The 17,045-nt window shown below is 46.1% G+C and overlaps 1 protein-coding gene across 4 annotated transcripts in view; it reads left to right on the top strand.

The window, feature by feature from the left end:
- The window catches only part of CORO1C (coronin 1C), an 85,472-nt gene extending 69,393 nt beyond the window's left edge, over positions 1 to 16,079 (top strand). For all 4 annotated transcript variants that reach the window (XM_027124466.1, XM_027124470.1, XM_027124467.1 and 1 more), the window contains exons 4-11: positions 3,363 to 3,492; positions 6,113 to 6,294; positions 7,476 to 7,595; positions 8,452 to 8,556; positions 10,035 to 10,180; positions 12,150 to 12,207; positions 12,309 to 12,554; positions 13,652 to 16,079. In XM_027124466.1, coding sequence (XP_026980267.1) covers positions 3,363 to 3,492; positions 6,113 to 6,294; positions 7,476 to 7,595; positions 8,452 to 8,556; positions 10,035 to 10,180; positions 12,150 to 12,207; positions 12,309 to 12,554; positions 13,652 to 13,771 — 1,107 coding nt within the window. In that variant the 3' untranslated portion in view covers positions 13,772 to 16,079. The remainder of the gene's footprint in view (positions 1 to 3,362; positions 3,493 to 6,112; positions 6,295 to 7,475; positions 7,596 to 8,451; positions 8,557 to 10,034; positions 10,181 to 12,149; positions 12,208 to 12,308; positions 12,555 to 13,651) is intronic.
- Positions 16,080 to 17,045: the final 966 nt, after the last annotated feature.

The raw sequence follows: 17,045 nt of genomic DNA, 5'->3' as shown, positions 1-17,045 counted from the left end.
ACCTGGGTTTAGTTGTCCTTCCCCACTTGCCTGGTAATGGGCCTGCGTTAAGTGGCTATTCAAGAAAAGTGCCGCACAGGTGAGTAACCGAGGTAGTGAGATGGGTGAGGTGCCTGGACGGAACACACAAGCCTCATTGAGGGAACCATGGAACCTGCCAAAAGCGAGATAAAGAAAGGGACAGAGAGTTTCCTCATTTTTAAAATTATGTAATAAACGTTTTGTTCCATCATTAACATCTCCTCGCCATCCAAGGAAAAGATGCATGAAGAAGCTAGAGAAAGGAAAAGATCAAGTCCCATTATGAGCTCTCATGTTTAAGACAGGAAATGCTGCTTATATCCAAAGCCTCCCATCACTCCACGCCTCATTAGGGATTTAGAAAACACACTGCTTAATCTCGGTCATTCAGGCAGTGAAGGTTTTACTATCCTTGTGGGAAAACCCAGCAGCCCGTGGTCACAGTGCCCCCTGGAGACGGCAGGTGGAATTACCACGCTTTCCGTCCTAAGCGTGAGTCGGAATTCATATTGCAAAATGCATTTCCTGTTGAGTCTCTGAAGTCTCGTTTCATAATTGTTTCTCTGCCGACTTCGTGCTTTGATTAAACCAGTAGTTGTTTTCTGTTCCTTCTATTCACAGTTTCAGTCCTGCTTTACATTCAAATAGCCAAGTTCAATGTGGAGCAGTTTTACTGTTCATAAACCCTTGAATAAAAATAGGTGAAAGCAAACAGATAGCTCTGGAGGGTAACAGATGCCCACGCTCGGAGTCTGTTATGTTTGGTGGAGAGAGGCAGTGGTCTGGGTGAGGGGTTGGGAGAGGCAAGGTAGGTTCCCTTTGCCTTCCATGCTTGTTCATATCTGCCGTGTTTAAAATCTGCTGAAAGATGAGCGTGCAGGGGAAATTGGGTGACGTCCTAAACTTATGCCCTCAGAAGGCAGGTTTATGAACGATCGCTTAATTCACAACTTTCCTGCAGTCCTCAGACTGGCAACATTTTTGTTCTGATTTTTTTCAGGACGAGAGAACCGAGCTGAACCTTAACCACTCCTAATTCAGACTCTGCCTTTCCACCAAGCAGTCAAAAACAGACAGTTGTTTGTCTCCTCCTTAAAAATCCCCAACAAGGGAAAATTCTGTTTCTCACTTGTTCCACTGTTGAGTATGATTTTTTCCCCCTGGCAAGTTCTAAATTTGTTATGAACTAGTTCCATAAGATCTTTTTTGGTAGAAGATTTACTCATTTTAATCTTCATACAGAAGAAGATAATTGTTTTAAACTTTAGCCTGTTCACAAACTTAAATGTTACTTAATATCTGGTTTTAACAGCTTTATTGAGGTATAATTCACATACAGCTTACCCATTTAAAGTGTACAATTCAGTGGTCTTTAGTATATTCATAGATATGTACCACCATCACCACAGACAATTTTAGAATGTTTTCATCACTTCAAAAAGAACCCCCCCAAAAACAGAAACCCCGTATTCTTTACCTATTGCACCCCTCCACCACCCCCAGCACTAAGCAACCACTAATCTATTCTCTGTCTCTATAGATTTTCCTTTCTGGACATCTCATATACATGAATCCTACAATATGCGGACTGTCATCACTGGCTTCTTTACTTAACCTAACATTATCAAGCTTCATCCATGTTGTAGTGTGTGTCAGTACTTAATCTCTTTCTGTGGTCATATATTCCTTCATGTATCACATTTTGTGTATCCATTTATTAGCTGCTGGACACTTGGGTTGTTTACACCTTTTGGCTGTTATGAATAATGCTGCTATAAAATTTGTGTACAGGTTTTAGTGTGGACATATGTTTTCATTTCTCTTGGGTAGGTACCTAGGAGTAGAATTGCTGGGTCATAGGTAACTCTGTGTTTGATCATTTGAGGAACTTCCAAACTGTTGCCCAAAGTGGCTGCACTATTTTTCATTCCCACCAGCAGTGTATGAGGGCTCTGAATTCTCTATACCCTTGCCAGTGCTTGTTGCTATCTGTCTTTTTGATTCCAAACTCCTAGTGGATATGAAGTGATGTTTTATTGTGGTTTTGATGTGCACTTCCCTGATGGCTAATAATGTTGAGCAGCTCTTCATGTGTTTTTTTGCTCTTCATATATCTTCCTTGAAGAAACATCTAGATTCCTTGCTCATTTAAAAAATTTGGTTATTTTCCTTTTATTGTTGAGTTGTAAGAGTTCTTTAAATATTCGAGATAAAAGTCCCTTTTCGGGGGCTTCCCTGGTGGCGCAGTGGTTGAGAGTCCGCCTGCTGATGCAGGGGACACGGGTTCGTGCCCTGGTCCGGGAAGATCCCACATGCCGCGGAGCGGCTGCGCCCGTGAGCCATGGCCGCTGAGCCTGCGCGTCCGGAGCCTGTGCTCCGCAACGGAAGAGGCCACGACAGTGAGAGGCCCGCGTACCTCAAAAAAAAAAAAAAAAAAAAAAAGTCCCTTTTCGGATAGATATATGACTTGCAAATTATTTTCTCTCATTCTGTGGGTTGTCTTGTCACTTTCTTGACAGTGTTCTCTGAAGCACAAAAGTTTTAAATTTTGATGAAGTCCAATTAATGTTTTTCTTTTGTAAGAAGATTTCTTTAGTACATGTTACAAAGCTATTAGCTATCTTTTCATTTTCTCAATGTAGAATTATAGAAAATATGATGTTTGAAAAACTGCACCACCCCCCAAGAAGGTTTGGTGGATGGAGTTTGCTTTCCCCTCAAGAATCATGGACTTAGCTAGGGGTTTTCACTCCAATGCGTCTCTTCATGGGTGCTTCAGTCATTTTGTATTTTTCTTTCAATTTTTTGGTATGCTTCTAACTGGAGAGTTTTGAACTTAACAGGGAATTTATTTTATTTTATTTTTAAATTTTATTTTGCGGTACGCGGGCCTCTCACTCTCGTGGCCTCTCCCGTTGCGGAGCACAGGCTCCGGACGCGAGGGCTCAGCGGCCCTGGCTCACAGACCCAGCCGCTCCGCGGCATATGGGATCTTCCCGGACCGGGGCACGAACCCGTGTCCCCTGCATCGGCAGGTGGACTCTCAACCACTGCGCCACCAGGGAAGCCCCATTAACAGGGAATTTAAAATAAAATCTCTACTAATAGTAAATAAAAGCAGAGAGGTCTAACATTTTTAGACCTTATGGATATTCTGCTCTTTGCTCTCCTACTGCATTTGAAAAACAGCTGTACGTGTTTCACCACATTCTGCCTTTCATCCAAAGACCACTGTATGTTCTGTTTATGCAGAGCAAGGCTTCACACTGGATGGTCACAGTAAATGTGATAATGAAAGCCGACCGCTTTCATGTGGATGACCTTTCTTCCTTTGCCAACAGGTATGGCAGATCCCAGAAAACGGACTCACCCTTTCCCTGACTGAGCCCGTGGTCATTTTAGAAGGCCACTCAAAGAGAGTCGGCATCGTGGCCTGGCACCCGACGGCCCGCAACGTGCTTCTCAGTGCAGGTAGGAGCCGAGCTGACCTCTGCTTTCTCCTTGCCCTCACTTCTCGTGGCCTCTGTGTGGAAGGAACAACAGACGCATGCTGACTGTGCTGGCAGTTGTGAAGCAGATCATTGGAACCCACGACAGGGTGCCTAGATGTGGGAGTTCCCCAACACCCGTGTGCATGTGTGTGTGTCGAGGCCACTTGGGCAAAGCCAATGGAAGCTGTGGACTTCCTGCCTAGAATTAGGAACAGACACATGCTTACTTATATAATCACATTTCAGCAGAGTCGTGGTTCCTGCTGGGGCCCTCCATGCCTCCATGGCCCTCAGTTGTAGTTATTCCTGATGTAGTAGAAGGAGCCCAAGTAGGAGCCAGGAGCCCTGGGTTCCAGCTTTGGTGTTGCTGCCAACTTTGGGGTGATCCTGTTAGTCAAATACCCTCCTTCCTTTTAAAAAATACTTTCATCTTTCTCCTTATACTTGTAGTCCACGTGTACTATGGAGAATATATATAAACAAAAGGGAGAAAAGAAAAATCATTTACAATCCCACCACCCGGAGGAAACATCATTATTACCCTTCTGATGTTTCTTTCCAGAGATATTTCTGTGCCCATAAACAATTTTACATACAAAGATGGGTTCAGACACTTTACGTGTGACCTGCTTTCTGCACTTGCTGGTACACTGTGGTCCTTTTCAGGTGCCATTACATGTTGTGTGATATTTTTAATGACTCCATTAATAGTCCATTGTCTGGATACCTGTTTATTTAGTCAGTCCCCTATTTTTGGACACTGAGGTTGTTTCCGATTTTTCACTGTTAAACAGCACTGCAGTGAACCCTTGTGACCAAGTCCTAGTGTTCCTATTGGTTTCCCACTTGTGTAGTTTCCAAGTTTCATCTTAAAGAAATCTTTTTCTTTGTCTAAAATCTGAGATTTTATCTGCTTTTTTTTTTTTTTTTTTTTTTTTTTTCTTTTTTTATAAAAAAAATAAAGGACAGGAAGGAGCTTTGTGGGGTGATGGAAATGTTGATCTTGACTCTGATGATGGCTACATGAATATGTACATGTATCAAAACTTAGCCAATGTATACTTAAAATAGGTGCATTGTATTTCATGCAAACTATACCTTAATAAGATTGGCTTAGTAAAAAAGCAGTGCTAATGTTAGCGGTAGAATTTTAAAGATCTTTCTCCTCACCAGTAAAAAGGAGAGGAGCAGGTCAGTTTTTAACTGGGTATGAAAGGTATTTGTGACGTAGTGAGTTAAGTTAAAAATCTAATGCCTGGTACCTATTGAAACCAAGAACTACTTTAAAAAAAAAAAGTAAGACTCTCTTTTTTTAAATCACAATTGACTATAACTGGGAAGCCTTCCAGTGTTCTACTCAGAACCTCAGTCTGATAAGGAGAGAAAACAATTCCAAAGGTGGAATTCCCTCATGGAAAATACCCTATTGGCCGCCTCATCGAGGTCAAATCTAGGGTATCGTCAGCAGACTGAGCCCAGTCTCTCTTTTACACGCAGAGGAGAATGGTTGATTGCAGCGTTGTGCATAGTTTTGCATAGTTTAAGACTACGTGATCCATCCACAGTGGCTGAAGTTACTCATTTGCCTATGATGAACGAGGCAGAGGATGGGTCAAATCTCCATCGCAGCGTTTAGCTCCAACTTTTCATACTGTCTGTCGTACAGTTTTTTTCACCCATTTCCTACTTCTGACCCTAGGTAACATAGGTGTCCTGGTTATTGGTGGCTAATTTTTCTAAGTGCTTGCAGAATTGGCTTATTGACAAGAATCCATCTTCAGGATGTCCGTCCCTTATTTTGCTTCATCCTTGAGCTAATGTCCTGGAAGCAGCAAATGATGCCTCTTTTTAAAGGGGCCTCGGGGACTTGGGGCCAGCCCTGGAGGGAAGGGAGGATGGAGCTGAAGAGCTGAGGGGCTGTGGCTCAGTGGACCTGTGGCCTCTTTGGGGATCAGGTTCTGAATTCACGTGCCTGTTTGACGACAGTTGACGACAGTTTGTGCTTCTCAAATCAGGCCAGTCTTGGCCTATTTTTCTCTCCTTTTAAAGATAAAGATCTGCTGTGAGCAGATGGCTAGGCATTTCCCTTCACTTGTAATTTCCATGCTTTTGTGCAAGACCATGTCTTAACAGCATGGTTGATGGGAATAACCTGCCATCCAGTCTTTGTCTTGAGCCTCCTAAACCACCATTTAAACCCTTTATTTTTAGTTCCTCTGGGAAAAAAAGAAGCTGTATTCGTTCTGATGCTTGTTTTACTAGAAAAGGAAACTTAAGATCACTCAGGGTCCACCAGCCCAGTTAACTCTTAAAAAAAACCATAGGGTTCTATTTTTCTGTTGTTCTTTGGTTGGTTGGTGTTTTTGTTTGTTTCACATGAGCCCAAACTTCATAAGCTGTATTTTTCCTTTAATGTGTTTCTTTTACACAAATTTCTTTTTTTCTTGGTCGCATCAGTTTTTGACTGCCCGTAAGTAAGCCTTCTTATAATTAGCATCTCCATTTCAATACATAGGTGTGTTTATCCTCCCTGTATTTGTATCGATAGTTTTCACAAATGCGTTGTTGTGCAGGCGTTTCTTATCCCTTCTTGCTTTCAGGCTGTGATAACACCATCATCATCTGGAACGTGGGGACGGGGGAAGCCCTTTTAAACCTGGACGATATACATTCGGACATGATTTACAATGTGAGCTGGAACCGGAACGGCAGTCTGATCTGCACAGCCTCCAAAGACAAGAAAGTGAGAGTAATCGATCCTAGGAAACAGGAGATTGTTGCTGTAAGTATTCCTAGGACAAAAGCCCCAGTATGTGTAGCGCTTTAGGGAGTGAGAACTTTCTGCGTTTTAAGGCAGACCACAGGGGCTGGGACTGCCAGTCCGTGGACCTTTGCTGTGTGCAGACGCCAAACTGTGAATCAGAAGAGTCTCGGCCAGGCTTCTGTCTCCCAGTTGCCCTTCTCTCCAGAGCTGTGCATTTCTAGCTTTTACCCAAGCCTTCCCTCTCACTTGGCGACCATTTCTCACAAAGAAACAAAGTTTTTTTTATCAGTTTGCTTAAGAATGTGCACGTCTAGAGCAGCTAACCCACAGAGTTTACTGCATGCTGGCTTAGGACTGCAGGTGGATCTGTTGATTCCCTCCGCTGCTCCCCAGTCGGTCTTTAAAGGGCCTGACAAGATGCCATGGGTTCTCTCCACAGCTCAGCGTCCCCGTTTCTGCCACCTGAGCTAGGCCTCCACAGAATCACACATCACAGCAAAAGATGGACACTCGGGCCTTTAGTCAGGTTGATACTGCAAGTGTCGAATCCAGAGGTGCCTCACTTCCACCCCACTCTGCCTCGTCACGGCCCTTCTCTGAGAAGGTGGCTCTTGGCCGGTGATAATTCCCAAGAGTCGAGTGACAGGCATGGCTGGTGCTTATCAAGGCCCCACACCCCGTGCTTTCTCCACTAGAACCTTCCAAGGGGTGGGGCTGGTGGGCTCCCGCTGAAGAGATGAGGCTAAGGAACGGGTTAGCCAGACTCCACTTTCTGTCCTGTGAAATTGCGAGATGCTGTAGCGACCGTCCACCTTCAGGTTATCATCATACTCTTGAGAAACAAAGGCTTGGCAGAGCTCTTTCGTGTGTTTTGTTTTTGCAGAGCCTGGACTTGGGTTGGTGGCAGGGGCTGGTGGAAGGACTGAGGCCTTTCAGTCCAGACCTGGCGCGATTGCTCGCTCACCAGCCAAGGGGCCTTGGCCAGATCCCTTGGTGTCGCTTTGTTTCCTCCTCCTTCAGGGAGGGGAGGTGGCCAGTACTGACACGCTCGTGCACGTACGTGCACACGCACACACACACACACCTTTGACGTGAGTGCCATGTGGGGTGGCGGGGTTCACTGTCTGAGCCCCCGCTTTCCCCCACTTTTCCTTCCTGCAGTCTGACTGTGTAAGCTGCCTCTTTGCTCTCTCGCCCAGGAGAAGGAGAAAGCACATGAAGGAGCCCGACCCATGAGGGCCATCTTTCTGGCTGACGGCAACGTCTTTACCACTGGTTTCAGCCGCATGAGCGAGCGGCAGCTGGCCCTCTGGAACCCGGTACGCCCCTTCCCAGCCCTGCCACCCCTTCCCCAGCCTCGAGTTTTCTCTTTTCTGAGCGGGCCTTTGGGTTGGGCAGTAGATGATAGGGTTCTCAGTGTCGTTTGCTGAACTCATGCTTGTCTTAAGTTGGATGTGAAGTTCTCATCCTCACTGGAGACTTACTGCGAAATGTATTTTAAAAATGCATTCTTGATACTCCCAAGGAGTCTCTGTTGACTGTAGATTTTAGAAAGAATGCGTGAAGAATCCAGTGTTTTAGACTTGGGAAATAAGTTCTAAACTTAGTTAAAATATTTCCTAAAGAACATGATCAAATGTCTAAATCAAAATAGTCATGCTTGGGAAAATGTTCATGACAGCACAAGTGGGAAAAACGTACTGAACTGCATATATGGTATGATCCCAATCTGTGTGTGCTTCTATGTTGGAAGGAAATAGGCCAAAATGGTAATTGTTTCTACCCCCCACTGGACCGTGGGATTACGGAATATGGGATGATTTTTATGTTTTTCCTTGTACCTTCTGATTTTTAAAAGAACATGAGTTTATTTTTGTAATAAGAAAAAAGTACTTTTAAAAAAGAAAGCAGTCACAAAGGAGATGGGCTCTCATCTCTGTCATGGGATCACACTGATGTGTGCATTATGTTGCCAAATCAACACAATTTTCAGTGAGTTGGATCTCATCTAGTATTCCTGTTGGTAATTACATGTATGAATATCATATGTGCATTGTTTAAACTTTCATTATTTTAGGGAAATGGCTAACTTAATTAGGGATGAAAAATGTATCATCTTATAAAAATTCACCTTTTAAAAATGTGTGTGCGTGTGTGTGTGTTTTTTTTCCCCAGAAAAATATGGAGGAACCAATTGCTCTTCATGAAATGGACACTAGCAATGGGGTGTTGCTACCTTTCTATGACCCTGACACCAGTATCATTTACTTATGTGGAAAGGTAAACAGTAATTTTGCTGTTTGATCTTAAATTTAATCCTGTAAGAAGAAAAGTTTATCCTTCAGAGATTTAGTAGATGAGCAATTGTATAGAGAAAAGTGCTCCATGGGTATAAGCTTTTGAGGGCCTCAGAGACTCTCCAGAGGGTTCTCGCTCCTGGAGTTCAGTGTTAAGGCCCAGGCCTTGCAATTACATGGCCTGACTCAAGTGTCAGGAGGTGACAGTCGTTACAAGAAGACCCCACACTGAACTCAGGACACCTTCCTGCTGCCTGATGATTTCTGCCTAACTAAAGTGTTGGTAGCTTTATTATCATTACTGTTACTTCATTTTAGAAGGTAAAGACCTCAGTATTCCTCATTCTTCTGTAGGCTCAATTTCCCTTAGAATTTTTGTAGTTGAAATAAATGAATTAATACAAATGGAGCTGTTGATATGTTCCCTTCCCCAAACCTGTCAGATAGTCCCTTGCTGGGGATGAAGCTGGGGGTGTTTTACTTCTGTTCACAGTTGATGGAGTGGGCTGCAGACCTGCTTGACATTTTTATAGGTCAGTTATTTAGAAACTGAGATCTTGTCTGTTTCCTTGAAAGTCATTTTACTTGAGATGTTAACAGCTGCCATAGACTGCATTGTTACCCAGATGTTACTAACACTGGGTGGAAAGTTACTGTGAGTATGTAGAAAACAAATAGTGTATGTTTAGCTTGTCTTCCATTTTTTTAGATAGTTACATTCTTGAAACAAATGGAAATATGAGAAAGGAGAGGGTTGTTAGGGCAGAGTACCGCCTAGCTATTCATCACTTCTTCTTACACACACATCTCTCCCCTCAGGCAGGATTGCCTTCATTGTTCAGGTTCATGTAACTGTGCAGACAGTTATTTACACTGAGAGAGGCTAGCACGTTCTTCAGGTCTTCAAAAAAATCTGACCATTCTAAGCCAAATTATCACAGAACTTGACGCATTGTAATGGGATAGCATTCTCCTCTGAAGTTAAAGGTTACTCACTAAAACTAATGTCTCTTCATTAGAAAAATCTTACTTCTTATTATCCGATTGTCTGGTGTTAGCGCCCTCAGGTCTGTGCCCGTGGAGGTATGCTGAAAAGTCAGTAATTGCCCGCTAGCCCCTCTTGGTCTGCTGTTTGTTTGTTGTGGCGCAGTTGTTGGGCGGAGGTGTTAACCTTTCTGCTCCGACTCTGACTTGGGGCCAGACTCAGTGCAGGAAAGTCAGAACCTTCAGGAGGAGGCAGAGGAGGCTGTTTAAAGGGCGAGCTAGCCTTGCACAAGCGAGGGCTTGCTCTGCCAGGAAGAGAAACCATCATGTGCTCGAGGCAAGCCTCCTAACAGGAGGAAAGGTCAGCCAGCGTAGCGGAGTCCCAGTCAGTGCTGGGTGTATAGAGGAGAGAGACACCCACCTAAATCAGATATTTCGGCTAACGTGAAACGCAAACCTGTCTCCGATTCCTTGTAGGGTGACAGCAGTATCCGCTATTTTGAGATCACGAACGAATCCCCGTATGTCCACTACCTCAACACATTCAGCAGCAAGGAACCTCAGAGGGGGATGGGTTACATGCCCAAGAGGGGACTCGATGTCAACAAATGTGAGATTGCCAGGTAAAGAATCGGTATCGGAAAGTGTTCAGCCTGCTTACGCCATTCGTGTCCACGCCTGAGTTTTTCTACCTGTGTGTGTGCAGTAGAATCGTAGAATTAGTATCTTGTTTCCTGCCTGTTCTTAGAAACGTGGAGTTTGAAAGCAAGAAGAAACTCTTCAAAATCATTTCATCCAGCTGTGCCCTCCCCATCCTTCAGATGATAAACTTGAAATGCAGCGGTTAAGAGGCTTCACTGGGGCGTATCACACCCTGATTTAAGTAGTGAAACCATCGTTGCTTGTCTTCAGGCTGCGACTGTGGCCAGTGTCCCCTGGGAGGCAACCAGGAAGAGCCTTTCCCTGGGATGGAAATGAGGGATGGTTTTTCTGCCCTGCAGAGGGACCAGCCAGGTTCTAAACCGGGTTGTGGAGCCCGCAGATCCGAAACTAGAGAAACAAAGTTCTACAGCGGGTGTTAGGTTAGCTTGGCTTAGGAAGCTTGGCTGTGTGTTGTAACTTCCGCCTCTCTGGACTACTCTGTGGAGTTTTTATAACGCTGCGTTTATATGGACATTTTTCTAAGCGTGCTGACCTGGTCACGCAAATAATTGACACTTACATCTTTAAAAATATAAGAAATCTTTATGAGCCCTTTTTTTAATATTAATCACTGCACGGTTCTTTTTGTTTTTGTTTTTTTTATAATACCTTCAACTCTATAGCTAGAGTAATGAAGGAAAGCTGTCACAGATAATTCTAAATTGTGATTTAAATCAAACTAATCAAAATGTGGTTCAAAACAGATTGAATCTGAATTTCAAAATTACATTCAGGATTTGGGAACACATTTATTTTACTGTCATCTAAAAGTTTAAAAGACGTAGTCGGCCCTTTGTATTTGCGAGTTCCAAATCCAAGGATTGAGCATATTTGGAAACAAAAGTTCCAGAAAGTTCCAAAAAGCAAAACGAATTTGTGGCGCGTGGGAAACCATTTACGTAGCATTTACTTTGTGTTTACAACTGTTCACATAGCATTTACGTTGTACTGGGTATGGTAAGTAATCTAGAATGACTTAGAATATAAAATGCTATGCCATGTTATGTAAGGGACTTGAGCATCCACAGATTTTGGTGTCCGCAGCACCTCCTGGAACCCACCCCCCGCAGATACCGAGGGATGACTGTATAAGGAAGTCATTCAGGACGCCTCCTGGTTACTCAGTATTTCTGGGGCGTTGGTTACGTGTTGGGCGCTGTGCTAATCACACGGCCCGGATCCCCTTTCTCTTTGTACCCGTGCTGTGAGGCGGGTGCTGGTTTACCCCCCATGTGGGCTTGAGGCTGGGTCAGGTGGGCACATGCCCAGGTGTGGGGGGTGGAGCTGGCCATCCAGCCCAGGCCAGCCGCACAGGTTTTGGGCTTGGTCTTCCTACTCTTCCCACACCCTGGATAATTCCAGATTTTTCTTGAGTGTTATGCATGATGTGGTTTGCTCGGATGCCAACATTTAATTCCTAGGATTGTCTTCGTTTCCTTTTTAAAAATCCTATTTACACTTAACGAAAGTTCAGCCACTTCACGTTGGCAGAAGACGTGGCATCCAAGTCATAGGTACTCTCTGAGACATGGGTGTTCACTGTCTTCTGGCTTGGTAATTGTCTTCTGGCTTGGTAATTTTCTCATAAGCGGCTCGTTGTCGGTGGTGTTAATCATTTCCCCACAGTTGATTTGCCCCCAGGTAATTGGAACTTGACTGTCACCATGATGCATAGGCCTCTGTTCGGTCTCCTATCCGCTGTTCCCTAGCATAGCTCCTCTCAGCTTCTGTTTTCTTCTCTGTGAAATGGGAACGCTAAGTTCTACCTGCTCCCCACGATGCGTCCGATGAGGTGATGGGCAAACACAGAACGTACGAGTGAATTATTAAGCCTGTTACTTGGCCTCCTGTTTCACTTAATGCAACTTTGCCTTTATTTCTTCTTTGAAGATTCTTCAAACTTCACGAGAGAAAGTGTGAGCCTATTATCATGACTGTCCCCAGGAAGGTAAGTGCCCAGTTGTCTAGGCAATCCATGTTTTTAAAAGGTTTTAAAAATCCCAGAGCTCCCTTCCTTATCTGTGGATTTCTCCACTGTGTCTCGTGTAGTCTGACCTTTTCCAGGATGACCTGTACCCTGACACGGCGGGGCCCGAAGCGGCGCTGGAGGCGGAAGAGTGGTTCGAGGGGAGGAATGCAGATCCACTCCTCATCTCCCTGAAGCACGGATACATTCCCGGCAAAAACAGGGACCTCAAGGTGGTCAAGAAGAACATTCTGGACAGCAAGCCCACGGCAAACAAGAAGTGCGACCTGATCAGCGTCCCCAAGAAGACCGCAGACACGGCCAGCGTGGTAAGGACCGCAGGGCCTGGGGCGTGCTGGGCCGGCTCAGCCTGGCCCTCCCGAACACGCCTGCCAGCCTGGGCGTCTGCGGGCACTGTCCCCGCTGGATGGATGGGGTTCAGTAATGGTAACAGGCACTGTTTGTAGGAACCACCTTGATCACGTGACATTTATGAGTTTGACTCCTTTAGCTCTCTTTTTTATGATGACCAGGATAGAAGTCAGTCTGTTACCGATGCCGGGAAGATGAGGTCCCAGGAAGGAGGGAGTGGTGAGAGATTTTAGAAGTTGCTAAGTGTTTGAGTGGCAGAAGGATCTGGGGTGAGTGGGACTTAGAGGCAGAGATGATCCTGGGCATCTTAGCAAGAATTGTTTCAGGGGAGTGATGGAGACCAGAGGCTGACAGTGAAGACCCCTGTGGCCACGGGAGAGCAGGGTCGAGCCAGGGAGGAGAGGGGGCTGGTGTCGGCAGGCTGTAGAATGGAGTTCTGGGGGCCAGGAGGGGCCGGGAATTGTCGATGTGGAGGTGGCAGAGACAAGAGGCAAAGTGCCCTCAGGAGCTAGTGTTTTGACTGTGACCGAGCAAGCCACATGAGGCACCACAGCTTTGGGGACTGCAGGGTTTCCTGCAGAAGAATCAGCTCCACGAGGGAGAAGCTCAGGCTCTTTAGAGGAGCAGGCAGGGCAGGGGATGTGGTTCCCAAGGACCTTTCTAGGAGCTGGTGGGAGCTCAGTAGCCTCTGGAGGGTCACCCGTCACCCTGGTCACATAGAAGATGCTCCTGCTGGAGCTGGCTGATCGGGGTGGTTGGGATGTGGGGCAGCCTTGCAGGGATCAGTCTCTTCCTGCAGTTTCGTTGTGTCCCAGGAGTCTCCATCCAGGTAGGCGCACAGGTGGGGCCAGGAGCCGTGATACACTGTTGCTTTGCTGTGGGTGCCAGTTGGCCCAGCCAGCATTCCTGGCGTTCCTACAAGGCTCAGCCGGGCTGCTGCAGCCTGCCACTTCCAAAATGGGAGGTCACAGTTATACCCCATGCATTCCACCTGTGCTGAACGTTGCTGCTTTTTAGTCATCCTCTTCCCTCCCCTCTTTTTTTGTTTCCTTAGCAAAATGAAGCCAAATTGGATGAGATTTTGAAAGAGATCAAATCTATAAAAGACACAATCTGCAATCAAGATGAGCGTATTTCCAAGTTAGAACAGCAGATGGCAAAGATAGCAGCCTGAAGGCCCACCCCCACCCCGCAGACGGAGCAGGAACGCGCTCGTGGCTGGTAGTTGGTGTGGTCCCAGGGAGGGCGAGAGGGAGGCACTGCCCCTTGGAGACATTTCAGATCTGTCGACCAGCGATAGGCCACATTCCAGTAAGGACTCAACTCGTCTCCCAAATTTGCAGAAACAAAATGTGGTTTAAAAGCTGAGCTTTTTACCAGAAAGCTTTTTTTGATGTTTTAAGTGTTATGTGACTTGTGAACTTCTAAAAGACAAAAGTGCTACTTTGATAATCCCAGATATTCTGAATTTTAGAAAACCAACCAATTCTGATTCAGTGTCCTGCCCAAGTACCTTTGTTTTTTTTTGTTTTTGGTTTTTTTTTACAAACAGGGACCAATGCCACATTGCTTTTTATATTTCTTTTTTTTTTTTAATGTTGCCAAAACCAAAAGTAGCTTTTTTTCTTTGTATTTTGCTACTTTGCAGTATTTGTGTGTGGGGTTTTTTTTTCTCCTTAATTTGAAAGGGACAGCACTGTGTATGTTTATAAACTAAATGAAGATATTATTTTGTATAAACATTCATCTGAGAACAATCAGAGCAGTAGCCACTCTGTGCTGGCTTCTTTGCAGCACAAACCTGGTCATCTTAATGACTGTACAAAAGGAAGACTTGAAAAATCACGTGGATTCATATTCCCACCCCTCCCTTTCCATCGAGTCTTCTGATCAAAAAAAGCTCATATCGAATCGTTTCCTTTCTCTTTTCTAGAAATTGGGTGGTTGTACCAGAATGGAACTTTGCTTCTTGGTTATCCTGTGCTTCAGATGATTATAATCGAACCTAAACTAGCATGTGTTTCTGCGGTTTTGTTACACACATAGAATCTATTACCTTCATCACTTTAACGTCATGTTCCAGATTTTGGTCAGTACTTGACAAGGGTGTCCAGGACGAGGAGCCACACGTGCTGTGAGGTGTTCCTTCTTGTCCCTTTCAGCAGCTGGCCTGGCTCCCGAGTACCCTGGGATGGGGTGAGACAGACTAGGGAACCTGGAGGGAAGCGTTCACCCCACGTGATCCTCTGCTTTCCCGCGTGTCCCGTGCTGCCCCCTCGCTGTGCTAGACAGGTCCCCCACACCCCTGGAGCTCCTGCCCTTTCTTCTCCCTCCTGTATGCAGCCCCCTCTCTCAGGGCTCCCTCGGCCATCCTCCCTTCTCCTGCCTTTCGGTGCTAACTGCATTCTGCTAAGCTGAGGCCAGAGGGTGCTGTTGACTATTGATATTGAGACTGGGGAGGAGGGTCGAGAAGGAAGCAGACGTCTGCCGTAGCTTTGATGGTGCAACTGGTCCCTGCGCACCCTCTTCACGAACTCCCCCGCACCCCCCTGCAGCTGCACTGTGGCTGGATCTGAGCACAGAGACTACCCAGCCCCCGGCCAGACACTGATCTCCCATGGCCTGCCCCACTCCTGGGTTAGCTGGGACTTCTCTCCATTTCCATTTTCTCAGAGTGCGTGCTTGAGGAACAAGATTTAAAGAGCCTCTGCTTTGGAAGGGCTGAGGGCCTGTGGTGGAACGGGAATCGTGTCAAGCATTAGGACCACGGCGGGGACGCTTGCACGTGCTCTTGCTGGCGTGGGGACGGTTTGGGACTGGCTGGAAGCGTCTGTGCGCAGGGACCCAGGCTGAGGCAGAGCGTGGCGTCGGTGGGTTGGGCTGCATGGTCAAGCTGTCCTCGTGTCTGAATAGAGAAGAAGGTACCATGTTCTTTACCAGTCGTGGGATTGCCGTCTCCATGGTGTCAGGGCATCTGAATGTTTGGTGTGGTTTTGTGTGCGCGTGCGTGTGTGTTTTAAATATTAAAGTGGATAATGAGGTGTTAAGAAAACAATAATAGTGATTTATATTCAAACCTGTATGTGTTTCTTTATCAACATAATCTGTTGAGGACCTTCATTTTTAAGATTCAGAAGTGTTCTAAGGTTCAGACACCCAATTAATTAAGTGAACAAAATTGTTGATGGCGGTGAAACACCGTAGGGAATGCGGTTCGGAGAGAAGAGGAGGGTGAGGGCGAGTTATCCTGATCTTAGTGTGTAGTGTAGGCTTATTTAATGGACGGGCTCCCTGCCAGTCTCAGTGGGCGCCTCAAGCTCTGTGGATTATTTTTCCTGTTTTGCCTTTTTTTTTTTAAATCCGTGCTATCCCAGAGGAAAACCAGTGAATTACTCCTAGATCGGCTCTTATAGAGCGGCCATCGTATTCTGTCAAAACACTTGCTTCCATTTTCAAAGATAAAAAAAAAAAATCATTGGTTACCAAACGGTGTCCGTGTTTATTTCGCACGCCACTGTCTGTGAGGCAGCACGCGGCTTGCTGCCTGACCCAGCGTCTCTGACTCGGTGGAACCACCCTCTCAGGGGGTAAGTACGGGGCACATGTGGGTGGGCCCCAGGTTCCGCAGATGGAGTGGGGTCTATCCTGCCTCCAGCCTCTGCCAGGGGCGGATCTGGGGCAGATAGCCTAGTCTGGATGAGCCCCGAATTGTGAAGGAGGGACGAGACTTGCGTAGAGTTCAAGTGAGAGGAATAGCCACGTCTGGCCACCCAAGGAGCCCACTGCACGGCCACCATGGGTCCCACGACAAGCTGATTCCCTGGGAATGGGGGCCTTGGAAAGCAGCTCTTTCTTCAGTAGGAAGCCCAGTACTCCTGGCTTAGCTGTGCTTTTTATTCCAGCAGAAGGTTTTCAAGGTCACTTGAATTTCTTGGCCCTCTCTCCTCTTCCCTTTTTGCACTGAAACATTGTCCCATGACATCTCAGTGATGGTAGCAAAGAATTTCCCTCCATTTGGTTTTTCTAAATGTCACTATGATGACTACTTGGCACAAAGCCTCCCGTCCTCAAACACCCTCTTCCTGAAGTTGCTGTAGTCTGTGAGGAGAACGGCGGCCAGGGTCGTTGTCAGCCCTTCTGTGGTTGCAGGAAGTGGAAGTCGGCTGCTTCCGTCTGCAGCCCCTCGGTGCCCCCAGTCAGGGGGCAGATGCGTGGTGTGGGGCATTTACGACCGACTGGTTTCTCACCTTGGCCGCCTTGCTCCTTTGCCAGAAGACCCAGGGTTACCACGTTAGCCCCAGACAGCCAGCCAGGCCCCGTCGAGGGAGAACTTCCGTTTTTTAAAGCCTACTTCCCTTGCTGTACTTGGTGTTCTGTGTCCAGAAGAATTTTGGTTGGCTCTTCAGAATCAGTTAACTCGAAGCAGCCCTTCCCTTTCTGCTGATAGC

Source organism: Aethalodelphis obliquidens, unplaced genomic scaffold (assembly GCF_003676395.1).
Source record: "Aethalodelphis obliquidens isolate GAN/ISIS:26980383/991018 unplaced genomic scaffold, ASM367639v1 scaffold28, whole genome shotgun sequence".
Lineage (NCBI taxonomy): Eukaryota > Metazoa > Chordata > Mammalia > Artiodactyla > Delphinidae > Aethalodelphis > Aethalodelphis obliquidens.
Note: the sequence above shows the minus strand (reverse complement) of the source record. Positions and strands in the feature narration are given on the sequence as shown.